Source organism: Rhinopithecus bieti, unplaced genomic scaffold (genome assembly GCF_001698545.2).
Source record: "Rhinopithecus bieti isolate Rb0 unplaced genomic scaffold, ASM169854v2 scaffold_73501, whole genome shotgun sequence".
NCBI classification, from domain to species: Eukaryota; Metazoa; Chordata; class Mammalia; order Primates; family Cercopithecidae; genus Rhinopithecus; species Rhinopithecus bieti.
Genome location: NW_016827557.1, coordinates 466,148 through 489,424, shown reverse-complemented (window position 1 = coordinate 489,424; position 23,277 = coordinate 466,148). Strand labels below are relative to the sequence as shown.

At 44.0% G+C, this 23,277-nt stretch overlaps 2 protein-coding genes across 2 annotated transcripts in view; both read left to right on the top strand.

Moving 5' to 3' along the window:
• The window catches only part of CANX (calnexin), a 25,803-nt gene extending 13,571 nt beyond the window's left edge, over positions 1-12,232 (top strand). The window contains exons 6-12 of the mRNA XM_017863956.1: positions 1,281-1,394; positions 2,011-2,167; positions 4,386-4,601; positions 5,247-5,366; positions 6,233-6,359; positions 7,989-8,068; positions 9,914-12,232. Of these exons, the coding sequence (XP_017719445.1) occupies positions 1,281-1,394; positions 2,011-2,167; positions 4,386-4,601; positions 5,247-5,366; positions 6,233-6,359; positions 7,989-8,068; positions 9,914-9,967 (868 nt within the window). The 3' untranslated portion in view covers positions 9,968-12,232. The remainder of the gene's footprint in view (positions 1-1,280; positions 1,395-2,010; positions 2,168-4,385; positions 4,602-5,246; positions 5,367-6,232; positions 6,360-7,988; positions 8,069-9,913) is intronic.
• A 1,798-nt stretch (positions 12,233-14,030) lies between these two features.
• Positions 14,031-23,277, top strand: part of MAML1 (mastermind like transcriptional coactivator 1) — a 49,672-nt gene continuing 40,425 nt past the window's right edge. Inside the window, 3 exon segments of the mRNA XM_017863955.1 lie at positions 14,031-14,686; positions 14,688-14,705; positions 14,707-14,733. Coding sequence (XP_017719444.1) covers positions 14,402-14,686; positions 14,688-14,705; positions 14,707-14,733 — 330 coding nt within the window. The 5' untranslated portion in view covers positions 14,031-14,401.

Sequence of the window (23,277 nt, the reverse complement as noted above, 5' to 3'; positions counted from 1 at the left end):
AACATATTTTTAGTAAAGATGGGATTTCACCATGTTGGCCAGACTGGTCTCAAAATTCTGATTTCAAGTGATCTACCAGCCTCGGCCTCCCAGAGGGCTGGGATTACAGGCATGTGCCACCGTGCCTGGCTGTGTATGTTTTTTCTTTTTTGTTTTGAGACGGAGTTTCGCTGTTGTTGGCCAGGCTGGAGTGCAATGGTGCGACCTCGGCTCACCGCAACCTCTGCCTCCCGGTTTCAAGTGATTCTCCTGCCTCAGCCTCCTGAGTAGCTGGGATTACAGGCATGTGCCACCACACCTGGCTAGTTTTGTATTTTTGGTAAAGATGGGGTTTCTCCATGTTGGTCAGGCTGGTGTCAAACTCCGGACCTCAGGTGATCTGCCCACCTTGGCCTCCCAATGTGCTGGGATTACAGGCATGAGCCACTGCACCTGACCTAATTTTTGTGTTTTTTAGTAGAGACAGGGTTTCATCATATTGGTCAGGCTGGTCTCAAACTCCTGTCCTCAGGTGATCTGCCCGCCTTGATCTCCCAAAGTGCCGGGATTACGGGTGTGAGCACCGCGCCTGGCCTTGTGTATTTTTTTACTAGAGACTGTGTTTCAGCTTGTTGCCCAGGTCGGTGTGGCCTCAAATGATCCTCCTGCCTTGGCTTCCCTAAGTGCTGAGATTACAGGCATGAGCCACTCTGCCTAGTATAGATATATATTTTCATTTCTCTTGGGTATATGTACCTACAGGTGGAATTGCTGGGTCATGTGGTAACTATTTAATTTTTTGAGAAACTGCCAAACTGTTTTCCAAGTCAGCAGTACCATCTTACTTTCCCACCAGCAGTGTATGAGGGTTTCAGTTTCTCTACATTCTCTCCAACACTTGTTTTTATGAGTCTTTTTTATTATAGCCATCTTGGTACTAAGTGGTATCGTGGTTTTGATTTGCATTTCCCTGATGGCTAATGATGTTAAGCATCTTTTCGTATGCTTATTATATGTTTGTATTGTATATTTATACATTTGTATGTCTTCTTTGGAGAAATGTCTATTAAAATCATTTGCCCATTTTTAAATTGGGTTGTCTTTATATTATTGAGTTGTAAAGAGTTATTGAGTTACTAGACCCTTAGCAGACATATGATTTACAAGAATTTTCTAAGAAGAATTATTTAAAATTTTGTGATTAAAACCAAAATATTTTTAGAATACTCTGTTCTGATCCACAAAGTGGTACTGTACTGTGACCAGCATTGGCATAATTGGCTTTTTCTTTTGTGTTTAAGGGATGAAGATGCCCCTGCTAAGATTCCAGATGAAGAGGCCACAAAACCTGAAGGCTGGTTAGATGATGAGCCCGAGTATGTACCTGATCCAGACGCAGAGAAACCTGAGGACTGGTAAGAACTTCAGTTAACTTTTTTAATTACGTAGGTTGTTTTGTTTGTTTTTTTGAGATGGAGTCTCACTCTATCTCCCAGGCTGGAGTTCAGTGGCAGTTTCAGCTCATTGCAACCTTCACCTCCTGGGTTCAAGCTATTCTCCTGTATCAGCCTTGCGAGTAGCTGGGATTACAGGTGTGTGTCACCACACCTGGCAAATTTTTGTATTTTTTGTATTTTTAGTAGAGACGGGCTTTAACCATGTTGGCCAGGCTGATCTTAAAAAGTCCTGACCTCAAGTGATCTGCCTGCCGTGACCTCCCAAAGTGCTGGGATTACAGGCATGAGCCACCACACCCAGCATAAGTTACCTGTTTTTATTGAAGTCAAACAATACTTAAATATAGCCAAGTTCCCCAATTTCAGGGTAGAATTTGACAATTTTAATTATATTTTCTTCTTTTTTAAAAAATATATTTTTCCTCAAAACTGTTATTACTGGAAAAACAGAAACAGAAGCTGGTCTGATACTGTGAAAACATTTCAGCAGGATCTTGGCAGCCCTGGGCCAGCCAGCTGTTCATAGTCCTCCATCACAGAACCTGTTTATAATTTGTTGTTTGTACCACCATAGGGATGAAGACATGGATGGAGAATGGGAGGCTCCTCAGATTGCCAACCCTAAATGCGAGTCAGCCCCTGGATGTGGTGTCTGGCAGCGACCTATGATTGACAACCCCAATTATAAAGGCAAATGGAAGCCTCCTATGATTGACAATCCCAGTTACCAGGTTTGTGCCTCTTGATGGTTGAGTTGCTTTCATTGATCTGTTTGTATTCAGATAGAAGTTTTATCTAGAGTCAGGCTGCCAGGTTGGTCATTATGGTGGTTCATTATATTCAAGCTATTGAATTAAAAGCAGAAGGTAGACATCCTAAGTTGAAAGAGAGCTTATTGGGTGAGGTGTTGCAAAGATAAACCTAGAAACTGGAGTGAATAACTTTTTCTCTTTTTTTTGAGACGGAGTTTCATTCTTCTACCCAGGCTGGAGGGCAGTGGCGTGATCTTGGCTCACTGTAACCTCTGCTTTCCAGTTTCAAGCAATTCTCTTGCCTCAGACTCCCTAGTAGCTGAGATTCCAGGTGCCTGCCACCACGCCTGGCTAATTTTTGTATTTTTAGTAGAGACGGGGTTTCACCATGTTGGCCAGGCTGGTCTCGAACTCCTGACCTCGCAATCCACCCACCTCAGCCTCCTAAAATGCTGGGATTACAGGCATGAGCCACCGCACCCGGTCAACTTCCTTTTCTGTGAGACTGAGTCTCACTCTAGCGCCCAGGCTAGAGTGCAGTGGTGCAATCTCAGCACACTGCCACCTCCACCTTGGGTTAAAGCGATTCTCCTGCCTCAGCCTCCCGAGTAGCTGGGAGCACAGGCGTGCACCACCTCACCCGGCTCATTTTTTGTATTTTCAGTCGAGACAGGGTTTCACCATGTTGGCCAGGCTGGTCTTGAACTCCCAACCTCAGGTGATCCACCTGCATCGGCCCTTCAAAGTCCTGGGATTACAGGCGGGAGCCACTGTGCCTAGCCAAGAATAACTTTCATAATTCCTTTGTAACTATATTTAAAAACAGAAGGAAAAGAAAAATGGAAAACTGTTGATTTGGGTACCCTGCTCCTGGGTGCCAGGGTTGCTTCAGCCATAGGATCCACAGCTGAGTCTGGACAGTCTGCGACGTGGTGGGTAGAGGACTGTGGGTATGAGTCGGCATCTTGACTACAAGTCAGCTCACTGCTTGGCCTCAATGCTTGCAACTATAAAAAGATTGAGGCCCAAAGGGGAGATGGTAAGGATACAAGTAGTAAGGTTGTGAAGCTTTGGGCCTCATGCAGAAATGTACACCCTCAGACTTTTGTTCTTTTTATCTTTCTAGTCAAGTAAAATTATTTATAATCTCTACAAAGAGTGGCAATTAAAATTATTTATAATCATTAATTTTTACTTTGTCTATATACATATACTAATATATGTATATAGATATAGAGAAACAGGAGAAGCTGCTCTGATACTGTGAAAACATTGCAGCAGGATCTTTGCATAGTCTATGTATATATACATATACTAATATATGTTTTTCTGTTTGTAAATTTTTTTTTCCTCATAGTCTTTAAAGATGTTATGTGAATGTATTTTTAATTGTGTAGTCAAGCAATAAGATAAAATAAAATTTTACTTTAAAACGTTGCCCTTTAGACCGGGTGTAGTGGCTCAACGCCTGTAATCCCAGCACTTGAGAGTCTGAGGGGGGGTGGATCACCTGAGGTCAGGAGTTCGAGACCAGCCTGGCCAACGTAATGAAACACCATCTCTACTAAAAGCACAAACATTGGCTGGGTATGGTGGCACACGCCTGTAGTCCCAGCTGCTCAGTCACAAGGCTGAGGCACAAGGATCACTTGAACACAGGAGGCAGAGGTTGCAGTGAAAAAGAAGTTGCCCTTTAGTTCTCCTGTTGGTGGCCATTTAGGTGGATTGTCACTTTTGCTTTCAGAGTCACTGCTGCTGTAATAATCCTTGTACATATCTGGGTGTATGTTGTAAGTATTTCTCTAGGTAGTTATCTAGAAGTGAATAGCTGGTTGATGATCATGTATGTTTTATTTTAAATCACCACTGAAGAAGTATGTACTGACTTACGCTCCCATTCTCATTAGCAGCTGGTAAGAGTGGAGGCTGTTGAATGTGCCAGGAACTTGAGGGGTTGGTTTGGACCAAGGTCATGGGTGATAGTAGAAATTGGAAGTAGTTGGAGTCCTGCAATCTTAGAGGCAGAGTGTGTAAAATAATCTGTAGCATTTATTATTTATTTTCCTGTTGCTTATTTCAAGTTTCATGAAGTTGGCATTTCTCCCAATTGTTCATGCAAAATTTCTCTTACAGTAGATTCACCACAAACTTTTGTTGATCATTATCTGAAATCATTTTCTAAAACATTTTTTTCTAGGGAATCTGGAAACCCAGGAAAATACCAAATCCAGATTTCTTTGAAGACCTGGAGCCTTTCAGAATGACTCCCTTTAGTGCTGTTGGTTTGGAGCTGTGGTCCATGACCTCTGACATTTTTTTTGACAACTTTATCATTTGTGCTGATCGAAGAGTAGTAGATGACTGGGCCAATGATGGATGGGGCCTGAAGAAAGCTGCTGATGGGGCTGCTGAGGTTCGTGTTTGCTGCTGGTGCATTTGTATGTTATTGTAAGGAGCTGTTATTTTGTGAAAGTCTGTGTTAAGGTTTATCTTTTTCTTCATTTGGCAATATTGGCATAAAAAGTACAACCATATATATGCATGTAGAAGACACAACATTGGCTTTGGGGCATGGTTTCATTAGTCTAATGTAGTGGCTTTAGAGTCTACCTGTGTTATGTTCAGGGTTTTTTTTTTTATTATCTGGGTATATATTTCAAAATTTGTCATTTAGGCTATATTTTAATGCACTCTTATATGTTGAATCTCGGTTTACACTACATACAGAATTGTCAAACAACTGGTCATGTGGCCACCCTAAGAATTGGAGAGCCAGGGATACTGAGATAAGAAATTCACCGGACCCTGAGGTTGGGGAGCCTTTTGCAGGTGATGTAGAAGCCAGCTTCTGCACCTATGAGAGTGAAATCACCATGATTATAAGGAGAGCAAGAGGATGGAGGCTTTCTCTAATTTCTTTTTTACATTTAATGAACATTTTCTCTGAAAAAGAAGCTCCTGTGTAGTGCCGTGCCATAATTAAACTGTGGAAGAACAACGCGGTCTATGTTTGGTGTCAAAAGCCGGAACTTTTAGCCAGTCCTGTCTTGTTTTCCAGCCAGGCGTTGTGGGGCAGATGATCGAGGCAGCTGAAGAGCGCCCGTGGCTGTGGGTGGTCTATATTCTAACTGTAGCCCTGCCCGTGTTCCTGGTTATCCTCTTCTGCTGTTCTGGAAAGGTAGGAAGTTTGTTTTTAGAATCACTTTTAGAGACATCACTCTGGTGATTATTAAAAATAACTAAGAAATGTTGCCTGAGGTTTTCTTTGTAGTGGCTCAGTAATGACTGAGCCATGTTTGGTGATGACTTCAGAAACCTTACTTACTGTTCCTCAGTGGCCATTTATTGTGCCCAGATGGGAACAGGATTTATAGCCCCTTAGTTGCTTTTATTATTTATCCTAATCTATTACTCTCCATAATGTTCGGCAGTGGCTTTCTAAAAAAAAACAATAAACTTCGATATAAAACTAGTCACTTGGGCAATAATCAGCTTTTCCTGCTGGCATACCTATTTCTATTCTTTGAAATTCAGTCTTTGATTCCTCATTATCCATTCTGCCTTCACCTTCCCCACTCTGAAAACAGTATGTTGGGGTACCACAGCCTTATTGTTAGTTTTTCTTGTCTAGCCTTTTTTGCATGTGCTATCATAAAAAAAGGAAGTCTTATTTTGGCCCTCTACTTCTACTAAATGAGGATTATGCTTCATCTGGCATTCATAGCACTTTGTAACTGGATCCCAAGTTCCTTTTCCAGCCTTATCCTCTGACACTATTCTTTGTATCTGTGCCTCAGTCACCTTTTTTTGACCCGAATTTTCCTGTCTGGCCCTTTTGTTTTTATTCTACCTTGAAACACACAAGCGCATGTACGCACACGCATGTGCACACACACTCTTCAGGGTAGGAATTACATCTTATTCGTTTCTATATATTTATCCCTGTATACAGCCTGGAACAGAACTTTGCCTGTAGGCATTCAGGAATTATATAACATAATACCTGAACATGTAAACAAAATTGTACTTTGGGGAACATTTCAGAAACAGACCAGTGCTATGGAGTATAAGAAAACTGATGCACCTCAGCCAGATGTGAAGGAAGAAGAAGAAGAGAAGGAAGAGGAAAAGGACAAGGGAGATGAGGAGGAGGAGGGAGAAGAGAAACTTGGTAAGAAATAGAGTCCAGAAAATCTGCTTTAAGCCAAGACCCTACGATGTCGTTAAACCTTTACAGTCAAGTTAAAGATTGTTTTTAGCCAGGCATGGTGGCTCAAGCCTATAATCCTAGCACTTTGGGAGGTTGCAGCAGGAAAATCGCTTGAGCCCAGGAGTTTAAGGCTGTAGTCAGCCAGGATAGTACCACTGCACTCCAGCTGAGCAACAGAGTGAGGTCTTGTCTCTCTCTCTCTCTTTTTTATTTTTATTTTGTATGTATGTATGTATGTATGTATGTATGTATGTATGTATTTATTTTGAGACGGAGTCTCGCTCTGTCGCCCAGGCTGGAGTGCAGTGGTGCGATCTCGGCTCACTGCACGCTCTGCCTCTCGGGTTGACACCATTCTCCTGCCTCAGCCTCCCGAGTAGCTGGGACTACAGGCGCCCGCCACTATGCCTGGCTAATTTTTTTGTATTTTTAGTAAAGACAGGGTTTCACCGCATTATCCAGGATGGCCTCGATCTCCTGACCTCATGGTCTGCCCACCTCGGCCTCCCAAAGTGCGAGGATTACAGACGTGAGCCACTGCGCCCGGACTCTTTTTTTTTAATTTTTAAATTTTTTTATTTTATTTTATTTTTTTTTGAGACGGAGTCTTGCTCTGTCGCCCAGGCTGGAGTGCAGTAGCCGGATCTCAGCTCATTGCAAGCTCTGCCTCCCGGGTTTACGCCATTCTCCTGCGCTCGCCACCTCGCCCGGCTAGTTTTTTGTATTTTTTAGTTGAGACAGGGTTTCACTGTATTAGCCAGGATGGTCTCGATCTCCTGACCTCGTGATCCGCCCGTCTCGGCCTCCCAGAGTGCTGGGATTACAGGCTTGAGCCACTGCGCCCGGCCTCTTTTTTATTTTTTAAGACAAGGTCCCACTCTGTCATTCAGGTTGGAGTGCAATTGCACAATCACAGTTCACCACAGCCTCGAACTTATAGGCTCAAGTGATCCTCCTACCTCAGCCTCCCCCGTCCCCAAGTAGCTGGGACCACATGCCCAGCTGATTTATTATTTACTTATTTATATATTTGATGTGGTCTGGCCCTGTTGCCTAGGCTGGAGTGCAGTGGTGTGATCTTGGTTCACTGCAGCCTTTGCCTCCCGGATTCAAGCGATTCTCCCACCTGGGCCTCACAAAGTGTTGGGATTACAGGCGTGAGCCACCACACCCAGCGAGATCCTGTCTCTTAAAAAAAGAATTTGTTGGCCAGGCACAGTGGCTCACGCCTGTAATTCTAGCACTTTGGGAGGCCGAGGCGGGTGGATCACGAGGTCAGGAGATCGAAACCAACCTGGTTAACACAGTGAAACCCCGTCTCTTCTAAAAATACAAAAATTTAGCCGGGTGAGGTGGCAGGCGCCTGTAGTCCCAGCTCCTCGGCAGGCTGAGGCAGGAGAACCGCTTGAACCTGGAGGCAGAGGTTGCAGTGAGCTGAGATCGCGCCACTGCACTCCAGCCTGGGTGACAGAGCGAGACTCCATCTCAAGAAAAAAAAAAAGTGTCGTAGATCTAGAGATGTGTTCTAATGCTAATGTATAATCACCAAAAATAGTCAGGTTTTGCTCAGTTGTTTAACTTATGCCTTAGAAGAGAAACAGAAAAGTGATGCTGAAGAAGATGGTGGCACTGTCAGTCAAGAGGAGGAAGACAGAAAACCTAAAGCAGAGGTAAAGGAAAGGGGTCACACATTTTGTTTTTCCAAGTTTAAGTTACATGTATTTAAAGGGAATATTTCAATAGGGTAGTTTACAGTGGCTTATGGCAGTAAAAGTTCTGTTAAAACCAATTTTGTTGAAGTGGAATTCTTTGTGATACTGGTCAGTGTTTTGTTTGATAATTTTAAGCTACGTCTGCCTCTCCAAAGTATCTTTGTAGCTGAAAATGATTTTCTGGAATAAGCAGAAGGTTGTAGGGGGATAATAAAATGCTTGCTAAGAAGGAAACTTCAGGTCATTAACAGTCTATTTGCCTCTCCTCACAGTGCCCTGAAAAGAATTTCTTATACAAATCACTGTGTTCTAAACTTTTTGTCCCCGTTATCCATAGATTGGTTCATTCATTCATTTACCTGATGTGTGTTGAGTGCCCATTTTGTTGTAGGCATTGTCAGTGAATAAGACAGACAAAGATACCGTGCCTTTAGGGAGCTTAAATTCTACTTGGGGGAAACAGGCAATGAGCAGTAAACATTGTAAGGAAGTAAACAATACAGCATATTAGGAAGTCAGAAACTATGAAAAATTAAAACAGGAAAAAGTATTAAAAGTGCTAGAGGTAGGGCGGGTCACCATGTTAAAAACCTTACTCGAAAGATGACACTGGACCAAAGACTTGAAAGAGATAGAGAACTTTTCCATGGGGATGTAAGTGGGAAGAGCATTCCAGGCAGAGAGAGCAGCCAGTATTGAGGGCCTAAAGTGGTCTACAAAGCCAGTATGGTGAGTGGACAGAGTGGAGAAAAGAAGGGTGGAGAAGGCTCCGGGTTAGACAGGCTGTTGTGTGGACTTGGCTTTCCCTCCTAGTGAAGCAGGCAACCATCACAGGCTACTGGACACAGTTGTCACAGGATGATGACTGTCTGCTGTGTTTCCTGTATACCAGTGAGAATCAGGGAGACCAGTTAGGAGGTTCCTGTAATCATCTAGGAAAGATATGGTGGCCCCACAAAGGGTGACAGGAGAGGAACAGAGGGTATGAGAACTAGTTAGGGTTCTGGATCTTGGTTTTGTGGTAGATTGGATATATAGAGTATGAGAGAAAGGGAACAGTCATTGTCTGTACCATTGCCTACTAAAGTCCTTCTCCCAGCACCTCTGTGTCTCAGTCTGGTCTCTCCTGGAAAGCTCTCCTCAGGTTTTACTTCCAGCTACAACTCTGCCTTCCTATTAATAAAGGTCATTGCTATCTGTATCTTTTGTATATTTTCAATGGATATGTTCTGTCTTAACTAGAATGCAGTTCTTAAAAGTAGAGACCATGTTTCCCCCTAACTGCCTCACATGTTAAAAAGTTGCTGGTGCATTTTTTAAAAAAGGAATATTTTCATAGGGTAGTTTACAATCTTAGCAACTTGTGATAGAGTACAAAGAGCAGCAGCCTTGGAGTCAGTCTACTTGGATAGCCTTCCATCTTCATGAATCCTTGGTTTCTTACCCTCAGACTGGGGCGAGTGTGCCATAGCCCAGTAGATTGTTTGGGATTAAGCAAGATTAAGAAATCACTTAAGCAAGATTAAGAAACCACAGTGTCTGATCCTTTTTTAAGAATACGTTTATGGGTTAGATTGAGAAAAGTGGATGCTGATAGAAAACAATAAAGACTAAACTGAAGTAGGAATAATTCCACCACCTCTGAGACAACCATTCTTCTTGGTGCATTTTCTTCTAATCATTTTTCTCATTTTTTCCTCAAATAAGTTACCCTCAGCCCGGCTGATCTTGAAAATATGGTGAACTTTTATTGTGTTTTAAATGTGCTAATTATAGTGAATTTCTTTTCTTTTCCATCAATAGGAGGATGAAATTTTGAACAGATCACCAAGAAACAGAAAGCCACGAAGAGAGTGAAACAATCTTAAGAGCTTGATCTGTGATTTCCTCTCCCTACCCCCTGCAAGAGTGGTCCTAGGAGAGGACCCGGCACACCTTAGATTGAAATTCAGAAAACTTCAAGACATCACCATCAGCAGGCTCCAGTTGAACACTAGTCTGTGTAACTTTAAACATCTAGCAGTAAATACTTGCAGTTGTGATATAAAGGACCCTGTTTCTGTAGAAAAGAAAACATTTAACATAATGGTTGTGAAATGTAACATGAGGCAAACTAACTTTTTTTTTTTTTTAACATCTTTGTTTTTTAAAATAGAATGATAGAACTTTGCCAGTCTTTAAGATCTTGGCTTAATTTAATGTATTAATCTGTTTGTGCAAACATAATACCATCATTTAAAAATGTTAGGGAGATGAGTTGCAGTTTTTATAATAGAATTTTTTTAAAGTTTGGTATTGTAAAACATTCACATCTCTGTCCCTCAAAATTGATAATCACGTTTAAAGTGCAGTCATTTGTGGTTATAATCTTGTTTTGTTTGCTTCCATTACTCAGTTCCTCCTAAGGAAACTGAGGAGAGGGACTGAATAGAAGCCCAAATTTATATAAAAGTTGCATTTAAGTTGTATTAAAAATAGATATATAAGAAAAAAAAATTTTTCACTTGATGTTGGTTAGACCAGAAAGCGCGTGTGTTCTGTAGCTCAGTTCCCAGACAGCTTTGCAGGTAGTGGAGGAGGTGGCTTCATGTGGCACTTGGGCATTCATACTGCACTTGGGAGGGTCAGGCTGTGGCCTTCTGGAGCAGGTGGCTTGTTAAGGAATGCTAGCAGGGCATGGCACGTGAGCTCCGGAGTAGATGTCTTCATCACTTCTTCCACTGTGTTGACACTGTTTTCCTTACCTATTTCCTCAAATCCCCAGCTTTCTCCTCTGCTATGCATTTTCTTCACAGTGCAGCTTGCAGTCCGTTGCTGAAAATGATTATAAGCCCTGCATAATGTTAAGCTTTATTGTGATTACGTGTATGTTTCTTCTTTCTTTTAAGCAGACCCATACCTTTCCAGGGTCAAAGTACAGAATAGAATACAATCTTTGATTTTTATCCATTTCTTTTACTCTGTGTAAAGACTTTAGAAGTCTAATTCACAGGTGAGCCAATACAGAATTGACTGCAGTTGAACAGACTAGAAGTATTTGTGGGAGGAGTGACATGAAGCATGAGTTATCTGATTTTTTTTTATAGCTGCTAAATATTTTAAGCCTTCATTTGCAATTCATGTAACAGTTGTGTCATAAATTACACAATAAAGCAGTCCTGTTCAAATTTTTTTTTAATGTGGCTTGTAGAATTTTTTAAAGTGATCTTAGGTTTGTTTTTTCATGTGGAATGCAGATGGGTGCTATCAGAGCCTCTCCCACACCACTATAGTGTAATAATGTTGTTATTACTCTACACTGAAACGTATTCAGAGTTAGATGTTATTTTAGCTTTAGTTGTTCTTTAGAGGCTTTCAAATGTACCGATGATACTGTTCCTTGCACTGATTATATAAACACTCCACAGTGTTTATATTGGGAAGATATTGGGAAGGAAATATATTTGTAAAAGATGAAGGCTGTTTGTATTTTTTTTTCTTTTAAACTGGTTCACTTAAATTCTTTAGAGGATGGGATGTATTTTTCTTGCTGAATGTTCAGTGCTTTTTCCTTTTCATCTGTTGGTCTGTGGTCACAGTGACCTTAGCTACATAGCAGACTTTCCCAGATGTATTGATTACAAATAAACAGTTGTTACTTAGCAAGACCTGAAAATATGTCTACAGGTTTCTCCTTGAAGCAAATGTGTGGGATCATTGCATTTCCAGAAATCTGCCTCCTTCACCCTCCGTTGACAGTATATGTCACGCCTCACTTTCTTCTAGCTGAGCTTTAAATCATTAGAGCTTAAATTGTCAGATCGTTCATTGCCTTTCCAGGGTTATTTAGTAAAGTTTGTTCAAAACAAAAATGCCTTTTCTTGGTTCTTTTTTCAGTTTTTTTTTGAAGGTCCAGGTTCCTGATTAAATGTCTGACATATTAACGAAAGACCAGCAGCAGCTTCCAGCTCTTAAAAAGACACTTATATTATGATTTTACATGCTGGTTACCTGTTCCATTGTTGTCAAATGCCCACTCTCCATCAGATGTGTTCCTCCATTTTCTTGTCCACAAAGTACTCCTCACTTTTCAATTTGTCACGTTACTAAATGGTGTTACATTAAAGCCCTGTGTTAACTGTCTGCTTTTGACTGAATTTCTTCATAGTAACCTTCAATGTGTGTGTGTTACTATGTTCAAATGGGTTGATCTTCCTTTAATTGGCCACTATGTGAAAGTTCACTAATATGCAGAAACTATTATGGACAGTGAAATAATGACTTTGTCTCACCACATGAGTTTGATGCAGTCTCTTACGTTTAGCCCTTTCCTCTTCCTGCCCACATGATTGCAGTGCAGTAGTTTTTGTTGTATAATAGTGTGGACAGCAGCTCAGAAAAGGAGGGAATGCTACTGGTAATTTGTAGATAATATTCTTTAAGACTTAGGGGAACCACTGAACTTTGAAATTTTTATTAGAAAATTCTTTGTTCAGAATCAGACTCCATATTTTACGTATACTTAAATACTTCAGGGATATTGTTGAAAGTTAGCCCAGTTTTTTTATGTGCTATTAAATTTTTAGGTTACATACTGAAGAAAAGTATGTACACAGAATGTAGTGCTCCTAGTTACTATTTTTTCTATTAATGAAATAGTTCTGGTGTAAAAGTTCTATGTTTGAATGCTTAAAAAAAAAAAAAAAGCTGGACTGCATTATGGCACTTTTGCCTTGGTGGCCCACCTTCTCCATTTAAAACATTAGTATTTGTATTTTTCTGCTGCGTTTGTATGAAGACATACTTGACTGTTCTCTTCATTTTAAAATAAAACCTCATGAGCTAAAAAGCTAGAGTAACAAATGTTTGAGCTACTGATGGTGTATCTCAGTGTGCAGCCTCCTGCCACCTGCTGCTTAACCTTTTAGCAATTAGAGTGCCAATATCTAGAGTTCCTGATATCCTTTGGCATCACACTACCTAGTTTTAGTACTAACTGTTTCATTGCTCCAGTCCCTCTACTCCCCTTTGCCTATTAGTTTTAATTATGGGGCATAATTTGTCTTGGTTTGGTTTTGTTGAGTAACTCAGTTTTACCTAAAGGACCGTATTTGGCCGGGCGCGGTGGCTCATACCTGTAATCGCAGGACTTTGGGAGGGCGAGGTGGGCGGATCACCTGAGGCTGGGAGTTGGAGACCAGCCTGACCAACATGGAGAAACCCCGTCTCTACTAAAAATACAAAATCAGCCGGGCGTGGTGGCTCATGCCTGTAATCCCAGCTACTCGGGAGGCTGAGGCAGGAGAATCGAGAATCGCTTGAACCGGAAGGCGGAGGTTGCAGTGAAACGTCATCCTTTGCATTTCCAGTTCCCTCTAACGGAGCTGGACTCCTGCATGCTTTTGCTCACATCTTCTGGACTTTTTTTTTAAGTAGTGAGTAATACTGCACTTTGGAAACTTGCTCGGGCTTTTATAAATAGGTGGAAACTGACTACCAGTGATTCGGGATGGTGCAAGAGGAAACTACCAGCTCACTAGACGATTCTGACCAATTATGGGGCTGGATACAAGGAATAAGGTCAAAGTAAAACGGCTGAAGTTAAAATAGCATGGTTACTTAGAGTTCATCAAAGTCGAAATTTGAAAGATAAAAAGAAAGGTCTCTGTACCGCCAGGTGGGCGACGGGGACTGGCCAGCTGCGCCGCACCGGCCTGCCAGATTCCCGTTTCCTCGGGGGAGCCGGAAGGACCTGCCTTCAGCGGGCGACGTGCAGGAACCCAATAGCCGCCTCTTGGACGGACTCCTGTCAGTCATGCTTAGCTCCGCCCCCAGGACTAAGGCCCGCCCAGGGGCTTCCCTCCGCCCTTCGCTTGAGAGTACCTTTTAAATACCGCTCTGGAGCCCGAGCGCGCCTCTTGCGTGCTCGTCCCCACGCCCTTGGGCGGCCGGTTCTTCCTTCTCTGATTGGCCGGAGCCCCCGCTCATCAGCCGTGACGCACTAGGTCTCTTACCGAGGCCCCGCCTTCTTCGGAGAGGCCCGAAAACAATTTTAAGATGGCGGCCGCGGAGGTAGCGCGGAAAACAATGGGGCCGGGGCGGTGGGAACAGGCCGAGGCTTGAGGTGGGCAGCAAGCGCCGGCTGGGGGTCGGGCCGAGCGGGGCAGGAGGAAAACCCGCCGCCGCGCGCGAGCCCGCTCCGCTACCCTCGGAGGCATGGCGCGGCCGTGAGGCGTACAGGGGTAGCCGCGGGGAGCGAAGCCCGCAGTGCCAGCCGGCCCTGAGAGGCCCGGCCCGTGCAGCCCGCGGCCCATGGTGCTGCCCACCTGCCCCATGGCGGAGTTCGCGCTGCCGCGGCACAGCGCGGTCATGGAGCGCCTTCGCCGGCGCATCGAGCTGTGCCGGCGCCACCACAGCACCTGCGAGGCCCGCTACGAGGCCGTGTCGCCCGAGCGCCTGGAGCTGGAGCGCCAGCACACCTTCGCCCTGCATCAGCGCTGCATCCAGGCTAAGGCCAAGCGCGCCGGCAAGCACAGGCAGCCGCCCGCCGGCCCCGGCCCCGCCGCCGCCGCCCCGGCCCGCGCCCCCGCGGCCGCCGCGCCTGGACGCCGCTGAGCGGCCCCGAGCACGGCCGCCCGGCCACGGTGAGTAGGGCGCGGGAAGGCACTTGTAGGGGCGGCAGTCCCCTCTCCCGAAAACGCTTCCTCTGACGAGGATCGGGCCGCTGGGAGACTTCCCCAGGCGTCCGCGACTCCTGGATCTGGCTGGAGGGAGAGTAACATGGCAGGGAGCTGAGAGGTTGTCATCTCGGGAAGTAGCACGGTGGCGTTACTTTGGGAAAACAGCACCGTGAGGGCCTTGCGGGAGGCCCGACATGGGAAGGCTGGCGAACGCTAACCGGAGGGTTTTTCTTCCAGACTTCATTCCAGGATGTTGAGATCTTTTTTCGAAATAGACTAGCATTCGAGTTGCCTGTGATGGAGGGAGTTCCTGCAGCGTAGGCCTGGCCTCATTTATTCTGCAAATGTTTATTGGGTCCTTGCCCTTTACAAGATCCTGTGCTATAAGCAGGGTCAGGGCTTTCATATGGAAATAAGTCGACCTTCGGTTGACCAACTCAAACTTCCCTGAATGGAAAATCAAGAAATCTTTGGAAAACTTAGTAAAATGTTCAGTGAGTTGCATATAAGTATTCCTTGTTTCGGTAGCCTGAACTTTGTGAACTTGAGATTCCTGCAGTATTATTGACAATTCTAGTTTTAATTGATCAGGCCTGTTTAAAATCTCTAATGATGTTAGATTGTTGGTCAATTATTACTCCCTTTGGGCTCTCAGTAAATGTTCCTGAAATTTGTTGGTTAGAGGTTTTTCTCCCTGAAACAGATTTACAAAAGAGACAAGATTTTTCAACGGTTTTCTTGGGGATTTTAGTTTAAAACAAATGTTAAAATCTAGTTTGTTCTGTGTATTTTTAAATTCATACCTTTATTATCTCTCACCTGGGCTATTGCAGTGCCCGTCCCTAGCTAACTAACCAGTCTTTAGGCATCTAGTTTCTTTCTCCCTTCCTCTCGAAATGCTAGAAATCCTTCTATTGCTTGAAGGGATGAAGTTCAGAGTCTTTGGTTTGGCAATTGGGACCAGTCTGACCTAACCTATCTTTTAATGTCTCTCACAGGTTCTCTGCTCTGGTTGAATTATATTTCTCATTCTCTTCCACACTAGACTTGATTGCTGGGCTAGAAGGGGAAAAAACCACTCAGATTTCCTTGCTTATTTTGTCAACTGGTCAAGGCTTCTCATCTTCACTTTTGTCATCTGTAAACTAGGGGCATGTTAGGCTTATTATCTCCCAGCGTTCTTTCCCGGCCCTCCTCTCACTCTGTTGCCCAGGCTGGAGTGCAGAGGCACAGTCATATCTCACTGCAGCCTCAATCTCCCTGGCTCAAGACTCCTCAATCCTTCCGCCTCAGCCTCCTGAGTAACTGGGACCACAGTTGCACACCACCACGCCTGGCTAAATAAAAAAAGTTTTTTCTGTTAGAGATGGGGGTCTCACCATATTGCCTAGGCTGGTCTTGAACTCCTGGGCTCAAGTGATCCTTTCTTCCAGCTTGGCCTCTCAAAGTGCTGAGATTATAGGCATGAGCCACCTCACCCTGCCACCCCAGGGTTCTTTTAAAATAAAAGAAAGGAGTGTGGACTTGAAAATACAGTATTTCATAAATTTAAAGACTGCCTGTGGGACCCTCCTCCATGCCTTTCAGAATCCTGCCACCCTGCCAGTCCCAGCTTATCTCTTTCTTCTGCCTTAAAGCTAGTTCCTGACCACCCTAACTCACAGCAGTAAGAATCTCCTTTGTCAAAACATTTAGGAAACATATTGTCTATGCTATTTATTTTATTTATTTATTTATTTTGAGATGGCGTCTTGCCCTGTTGCCCAGGCTGGAGTGCAATGGCGCTATCTTGGCTCACTGCAACCTCCGCCTCCCGGGTTCCAGCAATTCTCCTGCCTCAGCCTCCCTACTAGCTGGGATTATAGGCGCCCGCCACCTCGCCCGGCTAGTTTTTTGTATTTTTTAGTAGAGACGGCGTTTCACCGTGTTAACCAGGATGGTGTCGATCTCCTGGCCTCGTGATCCGCCCGTCTCGGCCTCCCAAAGTGCTGGGATTACAGGCTTGAGCCACTGCGCCCGGCCCAGCTAATAATTTTTATATTTTTAGTAGAGATGGGGTTTCACCATGTTGGCCAGGCTGGTCTCAAACCCCTGACCTCAGATAATCCACCCGCCTCAGCCTCCCACAGTGCTGGGATTACAGGCGTGAGCCCCCATGCCTGACCTATTTATGTTTTTTGAGATGGAGTCTCGCCCTGTCGCCCAGGCTGGAGTGCAGTGGTGATCTCTGCTCACTGCAACCTCTGCCTCAGCGATTCTCCTGCCTCAGCTTCCTGAGTAGCTGGGATTACAGGCGCACACCACCACACTCGGCTAATTTTTGTATTTTTAGTAGAGATGGGGTTTCTCCGTGTTGGCCAGGCTGGTCTCGAACCCCTGACCTTGTGATCCACCCGCCTTGGCCTCCGAAAGTGCTGGGATTACAGGTGTGAGCCACTGTGCCCGGTCTGTGCTATTTATTTTTAGCACATGATCACTTACTACTTTAGGTCACATCTTTCCTACTAGACTGTCAGCTCTTGGAGGCAGGGAGGGCTTGGGCTCACAGTTGGGTAGTACACATCTTAGGTGTATCTTAAGTGCCTGTTTGTTGAGTTATTAATATAAACTTGGTAGTGCTTTACTCAGTAATCTCTCCTCCTATACACTGACCTCAAGCAAGATGATGTAACTTCATGAGCCTCCTTTCATGGCTCAAGAGTAACAACTCTTGTAAGTCCTTTTTTTTTTTTTTTTTTTTTAAAAGGAGTCTTGCTTTGTCACTAGGCTGGAGTGCAGTGGGGCCATCTCAGCTCACTGCAACCTCTACCACGTAGATCCAAGTGGCTGGGATTACAGACATGAGCCACCACGCTCGGCCTGTGTTAGGAAGGACTTGTGAGAGTAGTTTGTGGTCATTGCAGTTGAAGGAAATAATGAAAGCTCATAAAAATCATAGTTTTATACACAAATAGTTGCTTTGAACCCTCCTTGAAAAGTATATTAGTGGGGGCTGGGCGCAGTGGTTCACTCCTGTAAATCCCAGCACTTTGGGAGGCAGAGGCGGGCGGATCACCTGAGGTCAAGAGTTCAAGACCAGCCGGGCCAACGTGGTGAAACCCCATCTCTACTAAAAATACAAAAATTAGCTGGGCATGTGATGTGCGCCTGTGGTCCCAGCTACACGGGAGGCTGAGGGAAGAGAATCACTTGAACCTTGGAGATGGAGGTTACAGTGAGCCGAGATCGTGCCACTGCACTCCAGCCTGGGCAACAGAGGAAGACTCTGTCTCAAATAAAAATAAAAGAAAAAAAACAAGGTATATTAGTAATGATTCAATTTTTGTTTAAAGTTATTCTAAGAATTTAGACCCTGTTTGATTTTTTTTTAGTCCTGAGTCAGTGGAGGATACTGGGCATGCTGTTTGAAGAGAAATTAATTCTGAGTGTGTTAGAACTTGAATCTAATTTGTCAGTCATTCCTTTTAATGTCAGAGCTTAATCAGATGTGCCCTGTTAAGGTGATGTCTTTTTATCACATTAAACCTTGATCTATGGATTTCTTGAGTTTAAACTCTACAGTTAGATGTGCTTTTCTGTGTCTCTGCTAGGAAGACGGACACTTTCCACTTGGACTCCAAGTTATTCTAGCTCATCTCTTTGGTCTTGGAATGGGGTCATAGGAGTAGAAGATACGTATCATTAAGAAAACAGTGGCTCCTTCAATTCAGGGGGGAAGAGAGTCCTTGAGTATATAGGATTTTGGCTTGGAGAAAACAGCTTTGCACAAACAGATGGAAAGAAGGTACCTCTTAGTCATTGTTATTTTTGACAACTCCATGTATTTGATCTCATTAATATTTCTTACATAAGGAATATGATAAGTTCTTAATTTTTTTCCAAGTGAACTGTATACTTTTTGGCGGTCATTTCAAAGTTACTACCCGCAGCACATTTGTACAACTGAGAAGAGATCAGATTCACTGCTAGAGTTTACTTCACTTCAGGTTATTGTTTTCTCAGGATATCCCACCACAGCAAATTCTTAGCCACTATCAGCTTAGTCTGTTAGAGATGAATCAGAAACACTGTTTCAGGCTTTTTCTCTATTCTAATTTTCTTTCTTTCTTTTTCTTTTTCTGTTTTTTTGAGATGGAGTCTCGCTCTGTTGCCCAGGCTGGAGTGTAGCGGCGTGATCTCGGCTCACTGCAAGCTCCACCTGCCGGGTTCACGCCGTTCTCCTGCCTCAGCCTCCTGAATAGCTGGGACTACAGGTGCTCGCCACCACACCTGGCTAATTTTGTGTATGTTTTTAGTAGAGACGGGGTTTCACCATGTTAGCCAGGATGGTCTCGATCTCCTGACCTGGTGATCTGCCCGCCTCAGCCTCCCAAAGTGCTGGGATTACAGGCGTGAGTCACCATGCCCGGCTTCTAATTTTCAAGGAATGAGTCTATTAGGTTTTCATTTTTTTTCCCATTTTCTTGAAACAGAGTTTGGCTCTGTCACCCAGTGGCGCCATCGTAGGGCACTGCAGCCTTGAACTCCTGGGCTCCAGGGTTCCTCCCACCTCAGCCTCCTGAGTAGCTGGGACTACAGGTGTGCACCACTACGCCCGGCTAGATTTTAAAGTTTTATGTAGAGATGGGTGTGACCCACCTTGCCTGGCCGGAAGTTGCTTTTCTACTTAGTTTTAGGTGTGTGAAGTTTCTTTCTCTTTTTTAACCTTTTATTTGTAAATAATGTCAAACTTAGAGAAAAGCTCTAAGCTTGGTACAAAGAACATCTGGATACCCACTACCTAGATTTACCTGTTGTCACTGTTGTGCCCCATTTGCCTTATCATTTGCACGTTCTGTCTCCCACTCTCTGCCTCTTTCTCTCTCTCTCAAACTTTGATTCTCTGAACCACCTGAGAGTGTGCTGCACACCTCATAGCTCTCTGCTCCCAAACACCCCATGTGTACCTTTTAAGAGTTAAGAAAGCTGTTAATTTTGTAGACCAAATGCATGCAAGAATTACAAAATAACAAATTATTTCCAGGAAGTAGATATTTCTGAATATAAAACAGATACTGTACTGTAATCATATGGGATAGTTTTTGTTAAAAAGATAATCAGTGTGGCTTTAGGATCTCATTTCTTCCTGTAATGCCTGAGACCTTGTCTAGAACCCTCTTTCCTTTTTTGTCTTCAGTATCTCCCTTCCCAACTGAGTCTTTCCCTTCAGCTTGAAATTATGAACAAATATTCTCCACACTGACAAGTCCTGTGTTTTCTCACTGTCAAAATAGTATTCCATATTCTTCCTTCCCTTTGCCCTTCCCACTTGAACTTCTCATTTACTCATTAGCCCGTGGTAATATGCCTTCCACCTCTTCTGTTCCTCTGAAGTTGCCTCCATAAAGGACACCAAGGATGGATTTGCCAAATTCATTGGCATCTTTTTTTTTTTTTTGAGACAGGGTCTCACTCTGTTGCCTAGGCTGGAGTGCAGTGGCACCATTATGGCTTATTACAGACTCAACCTCCCAGGCTCAAGTGATCCTCCCACCACAGCCTCCTGAGTAGCTACAGGCATGAGCCACCACACCCAGCCTCATTGGCATCTTAGTCATTCTTCGTGACTTCTTCCTTTTCTTAGCTTCTCTCTTCTGATTTCCTTTTCAGCTTTCTGACGTTTTTTCTCTGTCTCTTTCCTATTTTCGCTTATTAATTCATACAGCAAATATTTGAGTGCCTGCTGTAGGCCAGAGTACAATCAGCCCTCCATATCTGTGCATTCTGCATCTGCGGATTCAACCAATTGTAGATAGAAAATATTTTTTAGGAAAAAACAGTTAAAAAATAACAACAATTAACACAAATTTTAAAATGCAGCTGGGCATGTTGGCTCATGCCTGTAATCTCAGAACTTTTGGGAGGCTGCAGTGGGAGGGTAGCTTGAACTCAGGAGTTTTAGGCCAGACTGAGCAATGTAACAAGACTCCATCTCTAGAATAGAAGAGAAGAGAAGAGAATGGATAAAAATAAAAATATAGCTGGGTATGGTGGCTCACACCTGTAATTCCAGCACTTGGGGAGGCCAAAGCTGGTGGATTTCTTGAGCCCAGGAGTTCGAGACCAGCCTGAGAAGCCTAGTGAGATATCTGAGCAGCCTAGTGAGATGTCTGAGCAGCCTAGTGAGATGTCATCTCTATAAAGGTGCAGCGGCATGCACCTATGTTCTCAGCTCCTTGGGAGACCGAGATAGGAGGATTGTGTGGGACTGGGAGGTAAAGGCTGCAGTGAGCTATGATTGTACCCCTATACTTTAGCCCCTGGGTGACATCAAGACCCTGCCTCAAAAATAAAAAATAAAAATATGACAACATTTACATAGCATTTCTGTCGTATGAAGTATTATAAGTAATCTAGAGGTGATTTAAAGTATACAGGAGGATGTGTATATATTATTTGCAAATACTAGGCCATTTTATATAAGGGACTTGAGCATCCTTGGATTTTGGTATCCTGGTGGGGCTGGGCAAAGGGTCTTAGAACCAATTCCCCATGGATACCAAGGGAACTACTGTATACAGTAGTGAATAGGACAAATTAAAATTCTGCTCTCATGGGGAAAGAGGAGATCAATAATTTTAAGTTAATTTTGTTATAATAAGTGCTAAGCAAAAATTAAAAGCAGAGTAATGTGATACTAAATGACAGTAGTAGCTTAAGATGTCTTTATTTGAGCTTGATAATTGAGAGGCTGTCAGTCAGCTGAAAGTCTTAGAAAAGAACATTCCAGTTAGAGAGCACCACCAGTACAAAGTGTCTGGGGCAGGACCCTTCTGTGCTGGCATGAAGAACAGAAAGCAGGCCAGTGTGTCTGGAGTAGCGTGGCACGTAGGGCCAGATCAAGTGCAGTGGGAAGCAGTAGCAGGATAGGGAGCAGAAACATGATGTGATCCAACTTAGGTTTTTTTTTTTTTCTTTTTTGAGGCAAAGTCTCACTCTGCTGCCCAGGCTGGAGTGCAGTGGCGCCATCTCAGCTCACTGCAAGCTCCGCCTCCTAGGTTCATGCCATTCTCCTGCCTCAGCCTCCCAAGTAGCTGGGACTACAGGCGCCTGCCACCACGCCCAGCTAATTTTTTTTGTATTTTTTTTTTTTTTTAGTAGAGACAGGTTTCATGTGTTAGCCAGGATGGTCTCCATCTCGTGACCCGCCCACCTCAGCCTCCCAAAGTGCTGGGATTACAGGCGTGAGCCACTGTGCCCGGCCGATCCAGCTTAGTTAGGTTTTTAAAGATTGTTCTGGTGCTAGGACTGGTATGGACAGGAGTGGATGCATATAAAGCTTTTGCAGCTCTCTAGATGCCAGGACTGGGGCGAGTGGTAGGCAGCAGTGGAGCTGGAGAAGAGGAGATGGGTTTTGAACAGTTCCTGAGGGCAGAGGTGGCGGGACTGGGTTGCTGGACTAGATGGCTTTGTTTTGGGGGCAAGACTGGGGAGTATTCAAGGGAAATTCCTAGTTTTATGGCTTGAGAAACTTTCTTTGCGCTTTAAAAATATTAGTGTTCCCTAGGCAACTATATCCCTGACCATTTTCACTCTTTTTTCCCTGAGTAATGTTATTGATTTTTTCGTAGCTTCATTTGTCACCTGTAATAAGATTCTCAAAATTCCCAGTCCAGATCTGTCTTCCAGATTTCAAATCCACATTTCCAGCTGTCTACTGGACATTTTCATATTTCCAGGATATATTTCCCACATATCCAAAATGGACTTTCCCTTTTTCCTACCAAATCATATGCTCCTTCTAAGTATTTTCCCTAACCCAGTCATCCAAAGTAAGAACCTGAGAATTTTCCACGCCTTTTCCACAATTCCCAGCGTTTAGTTGGTGGTTCTTTCAACCAGCATTGAAGTCCTGCTGGAGCCAGGAATCATGGTAGATGCTGAACCTGTACTGCGGAGCCTAAGTAGGAGCAGATGATACATAGGTCATTGCAAAGCCAAGTTCAGGGCTAAAGCCTATGAGAATATTGAGGAAGGGGATGCCTTTTGTTGAAGTTTGGAAGGATTTAAAGAATTGACTCTTGGCCGGTCATGGTGGCTCACGCCTGTATTCCCAGCACTTTGAGAGGCTGAGGTGGGCAGATCACTTGAGGTCAGGAGTTCAAGACCAGCCTGGCCAAAATGGTGAAACCCGTCTCTACTAAAACATACAAAAATTAGCCAGGCGCGGTAGCATACACCTGTAATCCCAGTTACTTGGGAGGCAGAGGTAGGAGAATAACTTGAACCCAGGAGGTGGAGGTTATAGTGAGCTGAGATTGTGACATTGTACTACAGCCTGGGTGGCAGAGTGAGACTGTGTCTTAAAAAAGGAAAAAGAGAGGGCCGGGCGCGGTGGCTCAAGCCTGTAATCCCAGCACTTTGGGAGGCCGAGACGGGCGGATCACGAGGTCAGGAGATCGAGACCATCCTGGCTAACACGGTGAAACCCCGTCTCTACTAAAAAATACAAAAAACTAGCCGGGCGAG